A 20467-nucleotide genomic window follows, 5' to 3' on the forward strand; every position below is an offset into this window, starting at 1 on the left:
TTCCCTACTCAATCTTACAAGCTCCACCCTCACCCCTGAATGACTCTTTGGTGACAATAATATTAAGAGATACCCTTTATTAAAGCTCTAAATGTCTTTTATCAACTTCCCATGCTGCCCTCACCAGGTAACTGCTTAAAGATCAAGTACATCTTGACTGAACAGGACTTCCTCAAGTATTATTTTGTTCAGATCTTCCAAGTGTCAGCTTTATCTTACCTTGGTTCTTCTCCTGGTCGCCAAAGTCTTCTCCACCTTCCTGCCTGTCTGCCCACTGTAAGCAAGCACAGCCACTCCTCACCTTGTACATGTCTACAGGACATATACCACAACAATTCAAGCTTGCACCTACACTAACTGAACCTCTCTTCACAGAAACATCAAGAATCCAAACATGATACATACATGTTTCTTGGTACAATCATCTGATAAGAGTAACAAGTAAATACTATTCTATCTGTAAAAACACAGTAAAATAACAAACTCCACAGAAGCAGAGCTACCACACTGAAGCAAAGTTGAAGTTACTAGTGGACAAGTTAACTCCTATTGAGCAGAGCTGTGAGGCACTGTAAGAAAACCATACCTTCCTGGCTCATCAGCTACTAATCAGAGACCATCAACTCATTACTACAAAGTAAGCCTGAACAGGAGACAGTTTCCCTGCCGCAAACATCCTTCACTTCCTTCTTTGAGAGGAAGAACTTTAGATGTATGCATACATTCACAGGTTGAACCCCTGTGAATTGAATAAATTAATTCAACATGACTACCACTTGTAACTGACATAGTGCGGCACAGACTCCAGGTGAGTTTTATAATGACACCAACAAGGTGCCATGATAATTTAAACAAAAAACCAAACAAACCAAAATAAAAAAAAACAACCCAAAGTACCTAGAATTTATGTTAAAAAAAAAAAAAAGGAGAGAAATAGAAATTAACACATTTGCTGATAACAATTTCCCCCACTGTGAGGAAAGCGAAGTATTGCAAACACACTTAGCACACAAAAGCCATGAATACCTTGCTTCCTTCAATTTTACACCATCCACAGCTACTTCCCAAACACAAGTTTCTGTAGTGTTTAACTTAAGTACATATATATCTATAAAATAATTAAGCCAACAGATGTGGTTTTATTCTTTTCCTATATGACCTGCTCTGTATGCACTCATTTTCATAGATGTCTCTCATCTTCATTATTTACGTTTCACCTATATGTGCCTTTGGCATCAGACACTTCTTTCCATGTACTCATTATGCCAAATAAATAACTAATGCTTGCCTATGTAGAAATGCCATACATATTTAAGAATACAAGGAGTTCACAATATTTGGGTTACAAAAGATAGTCTAAATCCACATGAACATGTTTTGCATTTATATGCTACTTTTACTCTAAATGTGTCGCCAAAGAAGAAGTCTTCCTAATCTTTAAGCAAATAACCTTTAAGTGCATGCCTCTTCCTTAGAAAACTAGACACAGACTTGTTAAATTTCCAAGATCTGTCCTCAAAACTGACTGTTCTCACCCTGTCATGTTCAACCCTCTCAGTCATCCAAGGACCAAAACCAAATCAAACAAACAAAAAACAGTGCCAAAAGCACACTGCCACACACACACATTCTAAGCTTGGACAGAACATACATATTACACCCTATCCAGAAAGTGCTACAATGGGATCGTCAACATCTGCATCTTTCTGAAGACAACAGCAAGTTCTACAGGCTTTAGCAAAAACCTCAGGGCAAAAACTTGCCCAAAATCAGAAATGTTTCAAGTTAAGGATATTCTGAAAAAAATAATACTCCTACCATTAATTATTTCAGTCTTGAGAATTTATCTCATATTATCATCACTACAGCAAGACACACTGTTCTTCCTGAAAGATTTTAATAAATTGAATGTAATCACCATAATTATTTACTTGACTCTTACACCAAGTGTTTGACTATTTTGACTTTTGCTGCTTGAATTTTCCTTGACAGATAAAATAAGCAAAATGTGTGACGGTATTTTACCACTATTTCCTAGGAATACAGCAGTATTCATTACCTCTCTTGATCATTCCAGTGGATTCACAATTTTGTCCCGATTTTTAAGACAAGGGTACAAACTCAGTATACCATGGAAACATGCATAGCCTGTTGTATAACAGAAGTGTGGGTTTAGTTCCAATAAAAACCCTTCCTGGGAAGAAGATAAAAAAAAAAAAAGGAAAAGCTCTAGTAGATTAAGAATTAAACTTAGCTAGAGGTATTAAAGATAACAGGAAGGGATTCTACAGGTATGTAGCAAATAAAAAACAGACTAGGGAGAACGTAGGCCCTCTCAGGAAGCTCTCGGGAGAACTGGCTACACAGGATTTGGAGAAGGCTGAGGTTCTGAATGACTTCTTTGCCTCGGTCTTCACTGGCAAAGGCTCTGACCACACCACCCAAGTCTTGGAAGGCAGATGCAGGGACTGTGACAACGAAGACCTTGCGACCACTGTAGGAGAGGAACTGGTTCGAGACCATCTTAAAGATCTGAACGGGCACAAGTCCATGGGTCCTGATGAGATCCATCCGTGGGTCCTGAAGGAGCTGGCAAATGAAGTTGCGAAGCCACTGGCCATCATATTTGAGAAATCATGACAGTCAGGTGAAGTTCCCGACAACTGGAAAAAGGGAAATAACAACCCCCATTTTCAAGAAGAGGAAAATGGATGACCTGGGGAATTACAGACCAGTCAGTCTCACCTCTGTGCCTGGCAAAATCTTGGAGCAGATTCTCCTGGAAGGCATGCTAAGGCACATGAAAATCAACAAGGTGCTTGGTGACAGCCAGCATGGCTTCACTAAGGGGAAATCCGGCCTGACCAATTTGGTGGCCTTCTATGATGGGGCTACGGAACTGATGGACAAGAGTAGAGCAGTTGATGTCATCAACCTGGACTTGTGCAAAGCGTTCGACACTGTCCCACACGAGATCCTTGTCTCTAAATTGGAGTGACATCAATTTGATGGATGGACCACTCGGTGGATAAAGAACTGGCTGGATGGCCGCACGCAAAGAGTTGTGGTCAATGGCTCAATGTCCACCTGGAGACCAGTAACGAGTGGTGTCCCTCAGGGATCGGTGTTGGGACTGGTCTTGTTTAACATCTTTGTTGCTGACATGGACAGTGGGATTGAGTGTGCTCTCAGCAAGTTTGCCGATGACACCAAGCTGTGTGGTTCGGTTGATACCCTGGAGGGAAGGAATGGCATCCAGAGAGACCTTAACACACTTGTGAGGTGGGCTGATGCCAACCTCATGAAGTTTAACCATGCCAAGTGCAAGGTCCTACACCTGGGTCGGAGCAATCCCAGGCACAGCTACAGGTTGGGCAGAGAAGAGATTCACAGCAGCCCTGTGGAGAAGGACTTGGGGGTGTTGGTTGATGAGAAAATGAACATGGGCCGGCAGTGTGCACTTGCAGCCCAGAAAGCCAACTGTATCCTGGGCTGCATCAAAAGGAGCGTGACCAGCAGGTCAAAGGAGGTGATCCTGCCCCTCTACTCTGCTCTTGTGAGACCTCACTTGGAGTATTGTGTGCAATTCTGGTGTCCTCAACATAAAAAGGACATGGAACTGTTGGAACAAGTCCAGAGAAGGGCCATGAGGATGATCAGGGGCTGGAGCACCTCCCATATGAAGACAGGCTGAAGAAGTTGGGGCTGTTCAGCCTGGAGAAGAGAAGGCTGCGTGGAGACTTCATAGCAGCCTTCCAGTATCTGAAGGGGGTCTACAGGGATGCTGGGGAGGGACTCTTCATTAGGGACTGTAGTGACAGAACAAGGGGTAACGGGTTAAAACTTAAACAGGGAAGTTTAGATTGGATACAAGGAGGAAATTCTTTCCTGTAAGGGTGGTGAGGCACTGGAATGGGTTGCCCAGGGAGGTTGTGAATGCTCCATCCCTGGCACTCCTCAAGACCAGGTTGGACGAGGCCTTGGGTGATATGATTTAGTGTAAGGTGTCCCTGCCCAGGGCAGGGGGATTGGAACTAGATGATCTTAAGGTCCTTTCCAACCCTAACGATTCTATGATTCTATTAGCAAAATGTTTCATTAGGTATTTAGAAAATAACAGCTTGACATCCTTCAGCAATAATCTTTTTCTTTGCCTGACTACCTCCTGACTACCTGCCTGACTACACCCAAAACTAAAACATTTTAACACTCTCTGGAAATATATACTTGAAACTTTAATGTATATTCGTGCACAAACAAATTTAACAGATTAAACAGATGTTTAATAAATGTTGAATTAGCTTGTCATGATGAAAGTAGTTCCAAGTCATTAGTAAACCCAATAATAAAGCATTCTGGCTTTGTGTTCAAATTGGATTGGTTTTCACAGTCCTGTCAGTCTGATCAGTTGTGTTTTTTCTATATCATATTTTGGGGGACAAGCAAGTCTATACCTAGAACAAAACTGAGGAAAAAAACCCCCACCATGCTTTCTGAGACAGTCTAAAACAAAATGTGCACTTTGTCTCTACTAGAATAAGGTACTTAACCAGAGTAAACCAACATCTGATTAAAGTTTTGTTATATTACTATGATGCATTGTTGTTTATCAGCACACTCAAACATGAGAAATGCTTAACAATTCAACACATGGGGAAATTATATAACAGCCAGTAGATACCGTATTTAGTCACAGACACTTGTTTAAACTTTTTAGACACATGGATGGTAGAACATTGTGGATTTTAAATATTATCCTAACAGCATAAGAAGTTGTTCTGAAACAACTTCTTTCCTCCGCTAACATTTAAGATGGGGGAAAAAAACATAATTCTAGAAGAACAAACAAACTGCCAAGGGCATCATCCATTTCTTAAAAATAACTCCAGAGACAGGCTTCCCCCTACTGCTTACCAAGCTACTCAAAGAAACTTGTTTAAATACCAGTGGCTAAAAAGCAGAAACCATTCTGGGGTTAGATACCAATACCAAAAAGGAAACAAACAAGGTGGTAATGTGTTGTCATTTACCATTCCAAAACGTTTCTCTTACTCCTTTCAAGATTATTCTCTATCCTTCTTGACTCCAGAAATTACTTCCCCAAAGTAAGAGAACAGTTGCACTAATTCAACTTTTTATATAACGTCATCAAGAACCCACTGTCTGCTACAAGGTCACAATCTATTCATAACCACATTTTTCAAATCTCTGGATTTACTTAACAAGTATTAAAGCTTTATGCATTTCTCCCTATGTAATACTTAAGATCCTGAGAGTTTATCAGGGCAGCATACGCTTACACACCTGCTAGACTAAATGTGCCTGAATTCAGCTCACCTTTCAATTCCAGCAACCTCCTGCATATGGATGATATTATTTTGAACCCTGTGTTTATAACAGAACAATTTTGGTACTGAACCTTTTTCATCCGTGCATCCAGCAACTTGCAAGATATTACAGAAACAAAGACCTCAGCTGCTGTTTTAGACCATCTTATACACTTAACAGCCCAACATCATAGGGGGCATCACAATGGGATGCTCTCAGTACTGTACGTATGACATGAAAACCTTTGTAAAATCATTACAGGAACATCTACGTTTCACAGAACTGGGAAAAAAAAACAACCCACAACAAAACACAAACAACAACAAAAAAAAACCAAACAAACAAAAACAAACAAAAAAACCAGTTACAAGCAGCAAAGAACAGAAGTAGAGACCCACTGCGCAGAAACAGTTTTCTATCAGGAGCGAACACGTTTAACAGCCAGATTCCCATCAAAGAGGAGGCAGGAGACCACACCGCAAGCCCTCCTCCATGACAGGGCACCGTTTAACCCGCCGCTGGAACCACGACGCCGGTGCCGCAGCCCTTCCTCCTTCCCTCCGTCGCTCCAGCTACCTCTTCCCTCTTGCACTGACCCCGCAGAGCCCCGTTTTCCCGGGAAAAAACACAACTCGGCCCGGAAGCGGCCCACAAGAGACAAAACTCCCCACAGGCGCTTGGCACCCGTCGCAAGCTCCCAGCGCGACCGTTAAACGGCGGCGGCGCGTGCAGCCCGCCATTACCCAGAGCGCCCCCGCCATACCGGGAGAAAGAAGGAAGGAAGGAAGAAAGAAAAGAGGAAGGCGTGAGGAAGAAGATGCCCCGAGCGGTGCGGCGTACCTGGCGGCGCGGCGAGGGGAGCTGCTGGTGCTGTAGGCGGCCAGGGGCGCCGGGCAGGAGAGCGCTCGCCACCTCCTCAGCGGCGCCAAGCCCGGGCGCAACGCGGAGGAAGAAGAAGTGAAGGCGGTCGCCGCCGCCATGTCGGTCCCGACGGACGGGAGCGCCTCCGCAACCAAGCGACGAAAGGAGGAGCCACTGCAAGAACTGAGGGCGTTGCGGAAGGCGGACCTGCTGGTCCCTGTGACGGGAAGCACGGGCCGAAGGGGACACGAGGGAACTTTCCCGGCGAAGGGGAAGGTTAGGGTTAGAGCCCCATCTGCGGACTGGCCGTCACCCGTGGTGTGGACGGGGACTGGTAACCCGCGGGTTTATGTGCTGAGAGGAAGGGTGGCACAGCCCCTACCCACCTCCCCAGCCCACACCACCCTGCACTGCTTGGTGGGCTGCGCCAGGAGCTTCTGCAGATGGTGATGAAAAAGGCGATCTTTGTCTCATTCGATTCATATGAACTCCAGCCAAAATTTGGTGAGGGCAAAGCCGAAGCCGACTTTCGGTAGCACAGGAAAGAGCCGATGTCCTTCAGAATTCTGAGCTGCACGCTCATGTCCCAGGGGAAGTTGCTTGGGCTTCCTTGCAACTTGCATATTGCTGCTTTCCATCGTGTTCTGTTATTTTTTTTTTCACGAAAAATGTGGAAAAAATCCTCTATGCAGAGGAGAAGAAGAGAACAAATTGAGATCTGAGATAGTGTATACAAGACATACCAAAATAATACTGGCAACCTTACCTGCAGTACTGAGCCTACTTACAGCAGGCAACTTCCTTTCTGAAGCTTGCAAAAGCTTTGAAAACATGCAATAGAAGACCGAGGCTGTGGTTTCTGATATGGTATGGGCTAGCTTTTTTCATCATTTATGTGTTTGCATAAAGTAGGTGGCTCAGGTGCTTCCACAGAAAACGTGCATAATGGCTTCTCCTCCTACAATCTACTGTCCTCCAGTATTGTATATCTTACATAAATTTTCCTGTTTAGTTTGTCATCTCTTATAAATAGTAGAAACATAGAATCACCACAGAGTGGTTTGGGTTGGAAGGGACCTTAAAGCTCATCCAGCTCCAACCCCCTGCCACGGACAGGGACACTTTTCACTAGTCCAGGTTGCTCCAAGTCCTGTTCAGCCTGGCCTTGAACACTGCCAGGGATGGGGCAGCCACAGCTTCTCTGAGCAACCTGTGCCAGTGCCTCAGCACCCTCACAGTAAAGAACGTCCTTCTAACATCTCAATCTCCCCTCTGTCAGTTTAAAACCATTCCCCCTTCTCCTGTCCCTACAGGCACTTTTCTGAAGCTCCTCTCCAGGTTTCTTGCAGCCCCTTTAGGCACTGGAGGTGGCTCTAAGGTCTCCCTGGAACTTTCTCTTCTCCAGGCTGAACAAGCTCATCTCTCTCAGCCTGTCTCCATAGCAGAAGTGCTCCAGCCAGCCCTCACAGCATCTCGGTGGCCTCCTCTGGATTCACCCAAAGGAAATACGCTCAAGGGGAGCTCCCCAGAGTGGATCTGTGCACTTCATTGGGTCAGAATATGTTCCTTACAGTGTCCCCAGGGTTGCTGATGCACACCTCAACAAACTGTGGGACCCTTCAGCATGGAGAGATTTCTTTGGGGGGCAGAAGGGCCGGCAGCTGGGCAGGAGGGGCAGTGGGAAAGGAGTCGCCACATGCCCAGTGGAGCGGGAGGCGGGCTGCTGGCTACCTGCTGTCTCTCTTACCCACAGGTCAGACTCCTGTTGTTGGACATAGCAGCAGCAATGGCACCACTCAGCCTGTCTCAGCTGCTGGATGTTGCCATCAGTACAGCAGAGGTTGGACATGTGAACTTCAGAGCTCTGCACAGCCTGCTGCACAGCCTACTGCAGGCTGTGCTGGGGCTCCTCGGCTAAACCCGGCAATGGGGACTGGAGAGGGGCCTCACCCTGCACAGCACTGAGCTGCTCAGGCACGTGCTTTTCCTGAGTATCCCAAGTGGCACAGCTGGATCCAGCTCCCTTGGGGCAGGGGTGGGGACCAAGGTCCTGATCTGCAGGGACCTTCCCCTGGGGCTCACTCCTGTAATGGGCGGGAACCTAGCTGGGAGTTGATTCCCTCTCATGACTGAGAACTGTAACAAAGGATGTTGTTTGACACAGTGTATCCAGCAGAGTATACATGTTTATGTTCATTGTGACTGTCAGAGACAGGAAAACATCCGTTTGCAGCTGTTCTGTGACCTTCATACTTGGCCTCACTTCATACTGGCCAACACTCTCTGAGTGGACAACAGTGAGATCATGAGAAACTGCATGGTCCCATGAGTAACCGATTAGAGATCTGGCATAAAGCCAGTTGTTTGATAAGGGTATAAAAGCAGGACCCTCTTGTGGCCATGAGAGAAACCTCACCTATGGATGGATGCACTGCATAGGAATCTTCCCAATTACATGAGACTCCTGACATCAGCTGCAGCAGAGCTTCCCAGCTGGAAGTGGATTATGATTCAGTGGTAATTAGTGATGTATTTCTTCTTAATATCTGTTCTCTCTATACACTAATGATTTAATACATTGCTAACTTTCTTCGATAGTTTACTTATATACCTATATCTCTGATTTGCTTTATTGTACTTATTCACTATATAAGTGAATAAGAGAATACTTATTCACTATATAAGTGAATGAGAGATATTTACCTAATTCACATTAGTGTGCTTATTTGCTTTAGTGTGCTTTTTTAATAAATTCTGCATATTATACACCTAGTGTGTGGTCACTTTGTGGTGTACCCTACGGGCAGAACAACCCCCACCACCTTTTTCTCTCCCAGCATTGCTCGAGGAGATCAGCAGCATGAAAGAGGAAATCTGGAAGATTTAGGTGTTTGGTTTGGTGAGCTGCTGCCAGTGTCCCTGGGGCCTTCAATCCCCTCCCTGAATCACCCTGCATAACCCTGTGGTCCCAGGTGTCACCCAGTGAGGAAAGAGTGGGAAGGGTGTCCCAAGAGGACAGTGTAGGACCTCAGCCCAGGGCAGCTGGGGACAAAGAGGGAAGCCCTGGCTCTGCCCTTGCTGCTGCAATTCTGTCCATAAACCTGCTCCCCTTTGCCTCCTCTTCCCTGGAGGGCAGCAAGGGCCAGTCTGCCCCCACCAAGCCCCCCACTTCAGACATGGACACCCTGCATGGGGTAAGCTCAGTGCTGAAGCTCAAGGAACCAGAGACACAGTGTGGTGGTCCTGGCACCCAGATGGCCAACCGAGAGACACAGCACGGATCCCCTGGCACTCAGGCCACCAGCCCATGGAGAAAGTCTGGAGCCACTGTCACCCAGGCCAGGACCCCATGGAGAATGACTCAAGCCACTGTCACCGAGGCCACCAGCCCACAGAAAGGGGCTGGAGACCCTGACACCCAGGCCACCAGCCCAGGCATGCAGCCAGGATTCCCTGGAGCCTGAACCACCACCCCAAAGGTGCAGCTCAGAAAACACCATGCCCAGGCATGCGTCCTGGCAGCAGGTACTCTACCAACAGGCCTGGAGTTCAAGATGCCCTTTGAAGTGATCCCAGAGCTATGTGCCAGATACAACAGCTGGACAGCTCCTCAGGATTATCAGCGTCCAACAGTAACTCCAACTGCTCCATGGATTTGCTGGAGATCAAGATCGAGCTTCTTTACAACATCTATGATATCCTGAAGAAGCAGGTGGTCCAGCTGCAAGCCATGAAATTGTACCATACTGATCTGGAGAAACTGTGCCTGCTCCTCCAGGAGGGAGGTGGGAGCTCTGGGGGGCTGGTAGGCAGTTTGACACCCAGGTCAGGGGCTTGTCGTCCTCAGAGCCTGGCCCTGGGGGTAAGACCCCATCACTGACATTGTGTACCCTTGGACCATGTTCTTGTAGGCCAGGAGAGCATCACCACCATGCTGGATGACTTCCAGGGCCAGGTGTCCTCCTGCCAGACCAAAGCAAGAGGTAGGTGACATGAGACCCATCCCATCACTGGGGTGAAGAGTTGCTCTGCCCCAGTCTGGGAGAGCCTGTGGCCCGAAAGTGGGGCTGGGGAAGATGGGCAGTGCAGCAGCCACAGGAGGATGTTCAGTTGCTGCTGAAGATGGTGGTAAATGGGCATCTGGGTGGGGAGGGCAACGGCAGCAGCAGCACACAGCTTCATGCCAGAAGCAATTCCCAGCCCAAGCCCACTGCTTTGCTCTCACTTCTGCAGAGGGGTTTCCTTCTGAAGGCTGCTTTCCTTCTCTCCTCATGGGAAAACCCCCTTCATTACCCCACTGTTCCTCTTCCAGCACTGCCACCATTGCTGGAAAGAAGGCAGCACCGATCCCGCTGCTTCTCCCCTCTGGGGCAAAGCACCAGAACCCCTTCTCTGCTCCCTCAGGAAAGCCATGGGGTACAAGCCCATGGATTTTGGGGTGCTGCCCTGAGCCGGGGTGGAGCATGTGAGAGAAACAGTATTGTTTTTGCATAATTGGGGATGGGGCTTTGTAATATTAGGGCTTTACAATATTAGAGCTTTAAGATCAATATCAAGTCTTTGCAATATTAAGATTTTTAATATTGGGGCTGGGGTTAAGTTACTAAGGGAAAGAAAAAAAGGGTTTGAGATACCATAACTTAGAAAGACACACCCTGTGCTTAAAGACAATATCATCTTTTGGAGGAAAGACACATTCTGTAGTTAAAGACAGTATCATCTCTGGAAGAAAGATACACTCTGTGGTTAAAAAGAATACTATCTTTGTACAGCCTATAGGCCTAAGGAAAAGAGAAGGGATGAGAGGAATCATCCTGGGAATAACATTCCTCCAGAAAGTCTCTTAGGGATGATGCTGAAAAATATACAAAGGGAAAAGATAGGAAAAAGATGATACAGTACTATTGTTTTATATGGAGAAAGGAAAGTATTCAGCCACTGTCCGCTTTTTGGCCAAAGTATGGGGCTGAGGAAATACAAGTTTATCAGGTTTTAAATCTTTAAGTAAATGTCAAGGGGTAACAGATTCAAAGTTAAACAGGGGGAGTTTAGGTTAGGTATAAGAAAGAAGCATTTTACTGTGAGGGTGGTGAGGCATTGGAACAGGTTACCCATTCTTGGCAGTGTTCAAGGCCAGGTTGGATGAAGTCTTGGGTGACACAGTTTAGTGTGTGGTGCTCCTGCCCATGGCAGTGGGGTTGGAACTAGATGATCTTAAGGTCCTTTCCAACCCTAACTATTCTATGATTCTATGATTCTGTGTTAAGGAACTCTTTCTCACAAGAAGAGTCTGATTATGCTGTATGCTGGGAGTTTGAGAATTGTAAAAGGTCTCCCGGGAGACTTGGGTAGGGATCAACAGTGAAGCAGGAAGGAGAAATTCTATCCCTCCCTGCAGTTCACTTGTTCCTCTTAAAAACAACAAACAAGAAAATTGAGGGAAATATTGAGGAACCTAAGGCATGGGATCCTCGAAAGAGTTTACCCCCTCCATATGATTTCCCCTAAATAGTTTATAACCCCCCCCCTGAAAATCCTGATGAGCAGGAGGCGCAGCATCTGCAGCCGTGGTGGGTGCAGTGACACTGTGCTCAGAGAAGCCTGCCCATGCTCAGAGCACTGCTGTGTGCGTACAGTCATGAGATGATGACAAGGGCGGTTGACACAGACTCTCTGGAAAGAGGCTAGCTCTGTACCACTACCAGCACCCTACTGGCACAGGAGTGCCAGGGTAAGATGTCCAGGGCTGGCACGGGATGGGTGCATATGCCAGGTCAGATCCAAGCTGCTTTGGCAGGGCTGACTGCATGAGGCTCACAAGGTGCCTCCCTCTGCTGCAGCCGGGCCGAACCAGCAGCCTGGATCCCTCAGTTTCAGAAATAGTAAATTCTCCCACTGATCTCATGATAAAAGAAGAGGGGAGTGGGGGGAACCTATCAATGACTTCTGGTATTTCAGGAAAATTGTTTGGCCCTGCAGTAGAAAAGCCTGCTGCACAACTTGCTGTTTGTGCAGTCAAGTTGATCAGATGGCTGTACCCCAGCCACAGTTCCAAAAATGCTGCTGACCAGCAGCTCTGTGCAGGCACAGCACACTTTGCACACATAATCATACGCATACATGTGTCTATGGAGCCACACACTTAATCACACATATGTGCACATGTACTCACCAATCAGGCACACTGAAATTATTAAAGGAAAGGATAACTATTTCAGGAGTAAAAGGAGAGAGATTTTTCAGTTCCCATTTTTGAAGACACTACCTTGAATTAAATAGCAAAAAAAAAATCAAGGGCAATAATACAAATCCTGAAGCAGGAATCAATTTGCTAGGGAGAGATTTAATTACACAACTAGGGTTGGAAATGAAAACTTACAGGAATCAAATTTTGGTTTCAATGGCTCTATTAACAGGACAGGAGGAGGAAAAGAGAGACCCAGTTGTTTGGATAAAAGAGGGAATTCAAACCTCTCCTAGAAAAGACCTAGGGATATCCTCTTATGAAATGTCATTTGGACTACCTTACATGGGTGAGGTTGATGAAGTTCCACAGTTTGAAACCAAGGATGTTTTTCTTAAGAACTGTATACAGGGGTTGTCATCTTCCTTGTCTTTTATCAGAAACTAAAGACTGCATGCCCCAGCTCCACCACTGGAATTCACGGTTCATACTATCCAACCAGAGAGTGGGTCCTGATCAAGACCTGGAAGGACTCAAAATTACAACCAGACTGGGAGGGTCCATTTCAAGTACTGTCACTGAAACTGCTGTGAGGACTGCCGAAAAAGGTTGGACACACTTGTTTAAACCACGACAACACTATACTAGGATAAAAGGACCAGTGGAACTCTCATCTGAAGACAGACAGTGGCATGTACAATCAACTAAGAACCCCATATGTATTAAAATAAAGAGACAATAAGCATACATGCCTACTTCTGAAACTTTGTGAGAACCTTTATAAGATTATTTTGTATTTGTTGTATTTACTGTGGTGAAAACATAGGTATTGGGGAAAATATGGAAAATAATAGTGATAATGCACTCTTATCTATTAGGAATTCAAGGGAAAAATTTGGTACAGGAAGTCCATTTTTACCAAATGAGAGGAATGCTAGGATACCCAGTTAAATTGTGGATAAATATTACTAAGGAACAAAATTCACAAGCTATCCAATTTGACACCTGTCAAGTACTTGAGTGTGAAGAGTTAAAAGAGCAAAGAAAGTTAAGCAGTTAAAGATAAATACTTATGCCTGGAGTATTATCTCCAACCATACTGGGAATCACCTTGCCCTGGGTGGAGTGATGTTTGGTTTACAACTGCCTTTAATGGGTGGATCTCACCCAATGCTTAGAGAAAATCTCTAAAAAGTAAAATTATGATGTTTAAAGGGCACGCAGAACCTGTCTGTGGAGATTTAGAGAGTAGCCCCATAGCACTTGCTATTGCAAGTGCTGGTGGGGAAATAAGGCAAGTTCATGGCCTGGGGACAGATGTGACAAGAGGGGATCTAATTGCTAGATTTAGAATGGTGGTTTGGGAGCCAAAGAAGAATGAATGTAGCCAGCCTGTGGACACTACTCTTCCTCCATCGGTGGGGACATGGACTCCACCAAATAATCCTGAGATAGTAAATGTAATTGAAATTAAAGATTTGAGGTAGCTGTTTGAAATAGAAACAGGATATAGAAATACAAATGCCTTGGTAGAATGAGTCAAATATACAGTGAAAAGTTTAAAGAGAAGCAATTCTTATGCATGTGCTTCAGGTCAACCTACAGCACAGGTAATCCTTTTTCCATTAGGATGGACTCTAGACCGATAGGGTCTCATAGTGCATAACTGCACTGTAAAATTTGACTGGGGAAACAGAACTTGTAAATCCATCTCACTCTTATTCCCTGCTCTGCAGGACAAGGACATTAGGATGCCTGCTACTTTCTCTGCAGCATCTGGTAACCAATACAGTTTGTCTCTCACGACAGGATGTGAATGCTACCAGGTATCTAGGAGAATTAAAAACACATGCAGATCTACTAAATGTGACTGAGGACAATGCAGGAAACTACTCAGCTATAAAAATTCCCAGAGCAGACTTATGGTGGTACTGTGGGAAAAAAAAATCCTAAGATCTACAGTTCCTCCAAACTGGAAGGGATCCTGAGCAATTGTTCAATTGGCAATTCCATTTACCCTGGAATTTGAGAGGGAAACGAACTCCTCGGGGCATAGAGTAAAGAGAAATGTTTTAGGAACAGCCTTTGATGAAAGAATCTATATTGATTCAGTTGGAGTCCTTTGAGGAATTCCTGACTGAACACAAAGCTAGGAACCAAGTAGCAACAGGGTTTCAATCTTTTTGTTTGTGTGTGTTATTGGATAAATTATATTTATTATAATAAACAGAAGTTTATAAACCATGCCAAGGATGCAATAAGAAGAATTGCAAAACAATTAGATGCTACCAGCAGGATGGCATGGAAAAATAGAATCGTTTTAGATATATTAGCTGAAAAGGGAGGAGTATGCATAATGCTAGGGAATACGTGTTGCACATCTATTCCAAATAATACAACACCAAATAGAACCATAACCAGAGTCTTACAAGGCCTCACTATCTTGGTAGAAGAATTGGCTGAAAATGTGAGGATAGTTCATTAACAGGATGGTTAGAATCCTGGTTTGGAAAATGGAGAGGAATAGTGATATAAATTTTTACTTCTCTAATTATAGTAGCAGTAATATTAATAGCTATAGGATGCTGCATAATTCTGTGCATAGGAAGGCTTGTACAATGTCTTATTGAAACAACTTTGTCAAAACAAATGCTCATGGAACCACCACCCTACTCTGATAAAATGCTTTAGATAAAAGAAAAGAAAGATGAAGATTATTCAGATGACATACCTTCAGGAGAAAAATGTGAAATTATGTTATCCAGACTAGAAGTGACATATGGGACAATTCTTTAAATAAGTGCGAAAAACAACAATAGTATAAATAAGAGAAAGATGGAATTGTGAGAGAAACAGTGTTGTTTTTGCATAATTGGGGATGGGGCTTTGTAATATTAGGGCTTTACAATATTAGAGTTTTAAGATCAATATCAAGTCTTTGCAATATTAAGATTTTGCAATACTGGGGCTGGGGTTAAGTTGCTAAGGGAATGAAATAAAGGGTTTGAGATACCATAACTTAGAAAGACTCTATGCTTAAAGACAGTATCATGTTTTGGACAAAAGACACACTCTGAAGTTAAAAAGAATACTATCTTTGTACAAGCTATGAAACTAAGCAGGGGCAGGCTGATTAAACAAGTTGGGGTAACACAAGTTAGTTGTGTTACCCCAACAAGTAAGTTGGGGTACCACAAGTCTGCCAAAGAGTTATGAAATCAAAACATAAAAGAAGATAAGTAAATAAGGGGGGGGGGGGGTACGAAATTGAGTAAGGGGAGGTGTAAACAGAGGCAGGACAGTTAGACAGGGCCAAAGAGTTATGAAATAAAAACATAAAAGAAAGTAACTAAGTTACTAAGTAACTAAGATAAGTAACTAAGGGGGGAGGGGGGTGTGTGTACGAAATTGAGTAAGGGGAGGTGTAAACAGAGGCAGGACAGTTAGCATGTAGATTTTACGCATCGGATAGGCTGTAAACCTTGGAGTACCCAACCAATGGGAAAACAAGGGAGGGAATTTGCAGATGGAATAGGAAATATAAATCAAAGTTCTGCCTTTGCTACGTGTGCCTACTTGCTAGGACACCCATTTTTGCAAAGATGTTAAAAAGCTGCTTCACTGCTGTGTCTACCCTGAGCATAAGTTTTTATCTAGATACCATTTCTCACAGATCGTTTGTCCCCTGTATCCCATCAATGGCTCTTGGCCTCCCCAGGGTCATCAGGCCCATCCCACCACTGCTGCCACCGACCCCCCATGACACTGAGAACACCCATTGTGTCCTCAAGAATAGGAGAAAGCAAGAGGCAGGGAATGTGGGACCCATTCCATCCCTGGGGTGCAGGGTGGCCCTGCCCCGGCCCGGGAGAGCTCTTCCGTGGGTGGGCTTAGGTGGCTCTCACAGACACCCTGTCCCCCACCCTGGCATACCACAGTGCTGGGTGCTGAGTATCCCCATTCCCCATCCTGCAGATGTGTGTGTCCCCACCTCCCACCAGACCCCCAGATGTCTGTCTGTCTGTCACCCAGAGCTGCTGGCACCCAGACCACCAGCCCAGGGATGCAGCCAAGAAAAAAGGTTGTCTGGGCGGACTTCCAGAGAGCAGGGACTCAACTACTAGCTCCGAGCTTCAGCATTGATTCCAAGGCTATCAACCAGCTGCAAGAGCTGTACAGGTCCTTGGAATCCTCAAGCTCCAGCAGTTCTTCCAGCTCCTCCATGGATTCACAGGAGGCTGAGTCCAAGATTCTTCACAGCCTCTTTGATGTTCTAAAGAAGAAGGCAGCTCACTTGAAAGCCACCAAGTTGGACTGCTCTGAGCTGGAGAAGCTGTGGTATCCCCCTGCCCCATTCTACAGGGAGCAGACGGCCCATCATGCAGAAGGCAGGTTCAGCATTATCCATTGTCCCTCTTCCAGCACTGCAACCATTGAGCAAAGATGGTGGCACAGACTGCTGCTTCTCCCCTATGGGGCAAAGCACTGGAAGCCCTTCTCTGCCCAACTTCAGAGGCTTGTATGAGAAACCTGCTCAGCAATCAAAATTTTATAGATGGAAATTGTGAAGCAAAGAGCCCTTTAATAGCAGCATGCTGGCTGCACTATTCACAGGCAGATGAGCACCCCTGCTCAGCAGATATTTACAGTTTATATACCTTTCTAGATTTCGCCTCCTGACTGTGCCAGCCTTCCTCTGAGAAACATTTTCGGTGAACCCAAACCACTCCCCTCTGACGGCTCTCGGAGGGTCTCTGGTGGTCGTGGGGAGGAAGGCTCTGAGTCTTCCTCATGAATGAACTTCTGAACTTTGCTTCTGGCACATGCGTTCAAGCTTTGCAGTTACATAAAACTCCTTATCTGTATACAGATGTTCCTATCACCTTGCAGTTACATAAATTCCTTATCTGTATACAGATGTTCCTATCACCGACCACAGACTCCCTTGGCTGGGGCCCACACCTTGGAACCCCATGCCTTACAGACTTTCTGCTCCTCCTATAGCTCGCTCGTAACAAAAATCCTGTATTTTTCTCACACTTGGGGGCTGCTTTTCTCCACCCCCCTTCTGCCACCTACGCCCTCCCCATCAGAGGGAAGGAAACTCCACTGAGTGCTGAGCCCCAGCACAAGTTGTGTCAAGAGTGGAGATGTTCCAGGCAGGGAAACCACAGTCCCTAGAAGTAGTGGGACAAAGAGGGAGACACCCGAGGGTGTCACAGTGGCGTGAAGAGAGCTCTGCGATGGCAGCATCTGGGGGATTTTCTTGGGGGCAGGTGAAGACTCTCTCAGGCCAATGGAAATCAGATGAGTGTTCATGAAGATGACAGAACCTGTCTCTGTTATGTTCTGGGCAGCCCATGAGTGGATTCCTCTGATTAAATGGAGTCAGGTACCAAAGGGAGAACCAAGTTCCTGCCTTTTCTATTGGCTAGGTTGAGTAGAGCTCCATTGACTCTAACGGTGTCAGGAACATGCCCCCATTACCTAACCAAGACGAGGGCAATTTTTCTATTTCATGCCAAATACAGGGCTGAGGGTAATGCATGTGTCAGGGCTGTGCAGAGCTCCACATCATTCTGTCAATGTTTGCAGAGGGTCCTTATGAAAGATACTGAGGCAGTATTCACCTTCAGAAGGGAGGATTCAGGGCTTTGCTTTTTTTTCACTTTTGGTTGGCTGGGTGGAGAGCAAGAGCTGGGAATTTCTTTTTCTGCTTTGGGGAAGGCACTGAGAGCCTGGTGCTCGTTAACACTGGTTCCCGAGTCCTTTGGGGTTCCTGAGTCCCTGCACAGCCAGAGGTGCCCCTGAGCAGTCCCGGCTGCTGGCAGGGGTCTGCAGGGCAGAGCTGAGCACACAGGCCACGGGATGGGCTCTAGGAGCACTGACAGGGAGGAGACCTGGGCACGGAGAAACAGCTCCTGGCAGGGACAGCTCCAGGCAGCAAAGACACGGGCAGGGAGTGAGTGGGGGTAAACTGCAAACCAGGCAGAGCGGTGGGTGCTTTCAGGCAGCTCTCTTGTGGCCTCTCACTGGAGGTGTCTGCTGGCCGTGCTCTGCTGCGCAAGGAGCTGTCTCTAGAACATCTCCTCTTCAGTTTCCTGGCTGACTGCTCTGCCCGTCCTGCTGGGCTTGCGCACTGCCTCCAGACAGGCACAGCTCTCCCATAGGATCCTAGGGAATGCTGAGCCTTTCCTTGGGGGTCAGCACTGTCCTTTTTTTCTCTGCATCAGGGGTTGTATCCTGCTGTATTACAGCTGTGTCCCTAGGCTGGGAAAGAGAAACTTTCAAAAATGCACTTTTTTAAGAGTTACTTGGGTGTGCACTCATCCTTGGGGCAGCCCAAGTCTAAGAGCAGGGCAGCTCAGAAAAAGACTGATGTCTTGTTCTGCAGCAATCCTGACTATGCGTTAAACCACAGAGCTGAGCTTTTTTTAACTGTCCTGTCGTAAGACTGTCCACACTTAACAAAATGAGAATTTCTGTAGCCAAGAGTAACACTTTCCTGATGAGACAATGTTAGAAACTTGAAGGCTTTTCCTGTAAGGGCTCAGGTTAGACAAAACAATGAAGCAGTGATTTATGGAACGCCTTCGCCACAGCAGCTGCCCTAGTAAGTCAGCACGCCCTGGCTACGAGGCTTCTCCCCGTTACCACCGAGCTCCGACGGCAAAGCCGCTCCCTCGTTTCCCTGTCGGCTCGGAACTCCCAGGTTTGCAGCCTACCCGAAGCGCCTCAGTTTCGGCGCCAAGGCCGGCCCTGCTCACAGAGCGCGTTACCCCGCTGCAGAGCTCGCTCCCGCCACCTGCCAACCTCCTTCGGCGGCGCGGCCTCTGGACATGGTCACCGCTAACCCTGCTCCTGCCCCCGTTTTCCCGCCTCCGCCGCCATCTTGTGGCTGACTGCAAAAACAAGACTTCAATGCTTTTTACTCTGTCCAGCCTGGCCTTGAACTCTGCCAGGGATGGGGCAGCCACAGCTTCTCTGGGCAACCAGTGCCTCACCAGCCGCACAGGGAATAACTTCTTAGTGTTGTCTGATATAGTAGCAATACCAGACTTTGCTCACCAACTAACTTGTATGTACGGAATAAATTATAAAGATTGTTTTATAAAAGGACACTTACCTGAGATTCATTCATTGACACAGTTATAGACATTGTCCCTTACTCCCATATTTATTCCTTTTTACTATCCTTTTTGGATAAAAATGAACGTGAAGATATGGGAAGCCCTGTAAAAAAATATGGTCACACACAGTAGTGGTTCGAGATAGATAAAGATCTTCAGATGCTATTTGATCCTATCCAGTTTCTAAAGTACTGAAGATTATGAATGTGAACTTAGTATTTAATACTTAAATATTTAATACTTAGTACTTACACAAAATCTCCCCACTTTGAGGGCTAGTTTTTTTTTTTTTTTTTAGGACTGTTAAATGGATGGTTCCATAAAAAGAGATGTTTAAATACTGACAGACTGAGTGCTGGGAAAAGGAATTACAAGTAATCCTAAAAAAGTATTAATGTTACTTGAAGGAGGTGTGTGCATGTGTATATATATCTCAAAGAACAGTCAAGGTATTAAAGAAAAGTAGAAGAGGATAACAGAAAACATGATGGGAAATGAAAGCAATACCAGTAATCCTAAAAATTGGTATTACAGAGAAGAGAATTCTGTCAAGAGTTTCTTTTTCTGTAGGATGAAAAAGGTTGTCCTTTCATTTCTTTTATGCAAGGTTTGTATAATTTGGCTACAGAACCTGGATTTGCTGCTGTTAAAATTTGCCACAAACAGAACATCCACCACAGATTTTTTTTTCTACCAAATTAGCACTCTAGGAAAAGGCGGTTGTAGTATAAATGCTTTTGAGAAAATTTGCTGTGCAAACTGTGACTTGAAGAATTGCTTTACTTCCAAAGTACATCGGTTAGTTACAAAATGTTTGACAAATGACATATCCTTACAGTGATGCTGAACACAACAAAGTTACCCCTTACCTTTTGTACCAGTTGGATTCCTGCTGTTCATACTGACCCTTACAGACAAATAAAGTGTTACAGTGATACAAGGATGCAGCCTTTGTTCTTGACCT

At 45.6% G+C, this 20467-nt stretch overlaps 1 protein-coding gene across 8 annotated transcripts in view; it reads right to left on the reverse strand.

Moving 5' to 3' along the window:
• Window positions 1-6367, reverse strand: part of MTHFD2L (methylenetetrahydrofolate dehydrogenase (NADP+ dependent) 2 like) — a 65759-nt gene extending 59392 nt beyond the window's left edge. For 3 of the 8 annotated variants that reach the window (XM_057429865.1, XM_057429863.1, XM_057429867.1), the window contains exon 1: window positions 6169-6367. In XM_057429865.1, coding sequence (XP_057285848.1) covers window positions 6169-6308 — 140 coding nt within the window. In that variant the 5' untranslated portion in view covers window positions 6309-6367. The remainder of the gene's footprint in view (window positions 1-6168) is intronic. The other 5 variants (XR_008974989.1, XM_057429866.1, XM_057429868.1 and 2 more) reach the window with 3 other exon arrangements.
• Window positions 6368-20467: the final 14100 nt, after the last annotated feature.

This window comes from Pezoporus wallicus, unplaced genomic scaffold, assembly GCF_028554395.1.
Source record: "Pezoporus wallicus isolate ANWC-B61680 ecotype Strahan unplaced genomic scaffold, APGP_CSIRO_Pwel_v1 contig_5696, whole genome shotgun sequence".
Taxonomy (NCBI): domain Eukaryota; kingdom Metazoa; phylum Chordata; class Aves; order Psittaciformes; family Psittacidae; genus Pezoporus; species Pezoporus wallicus.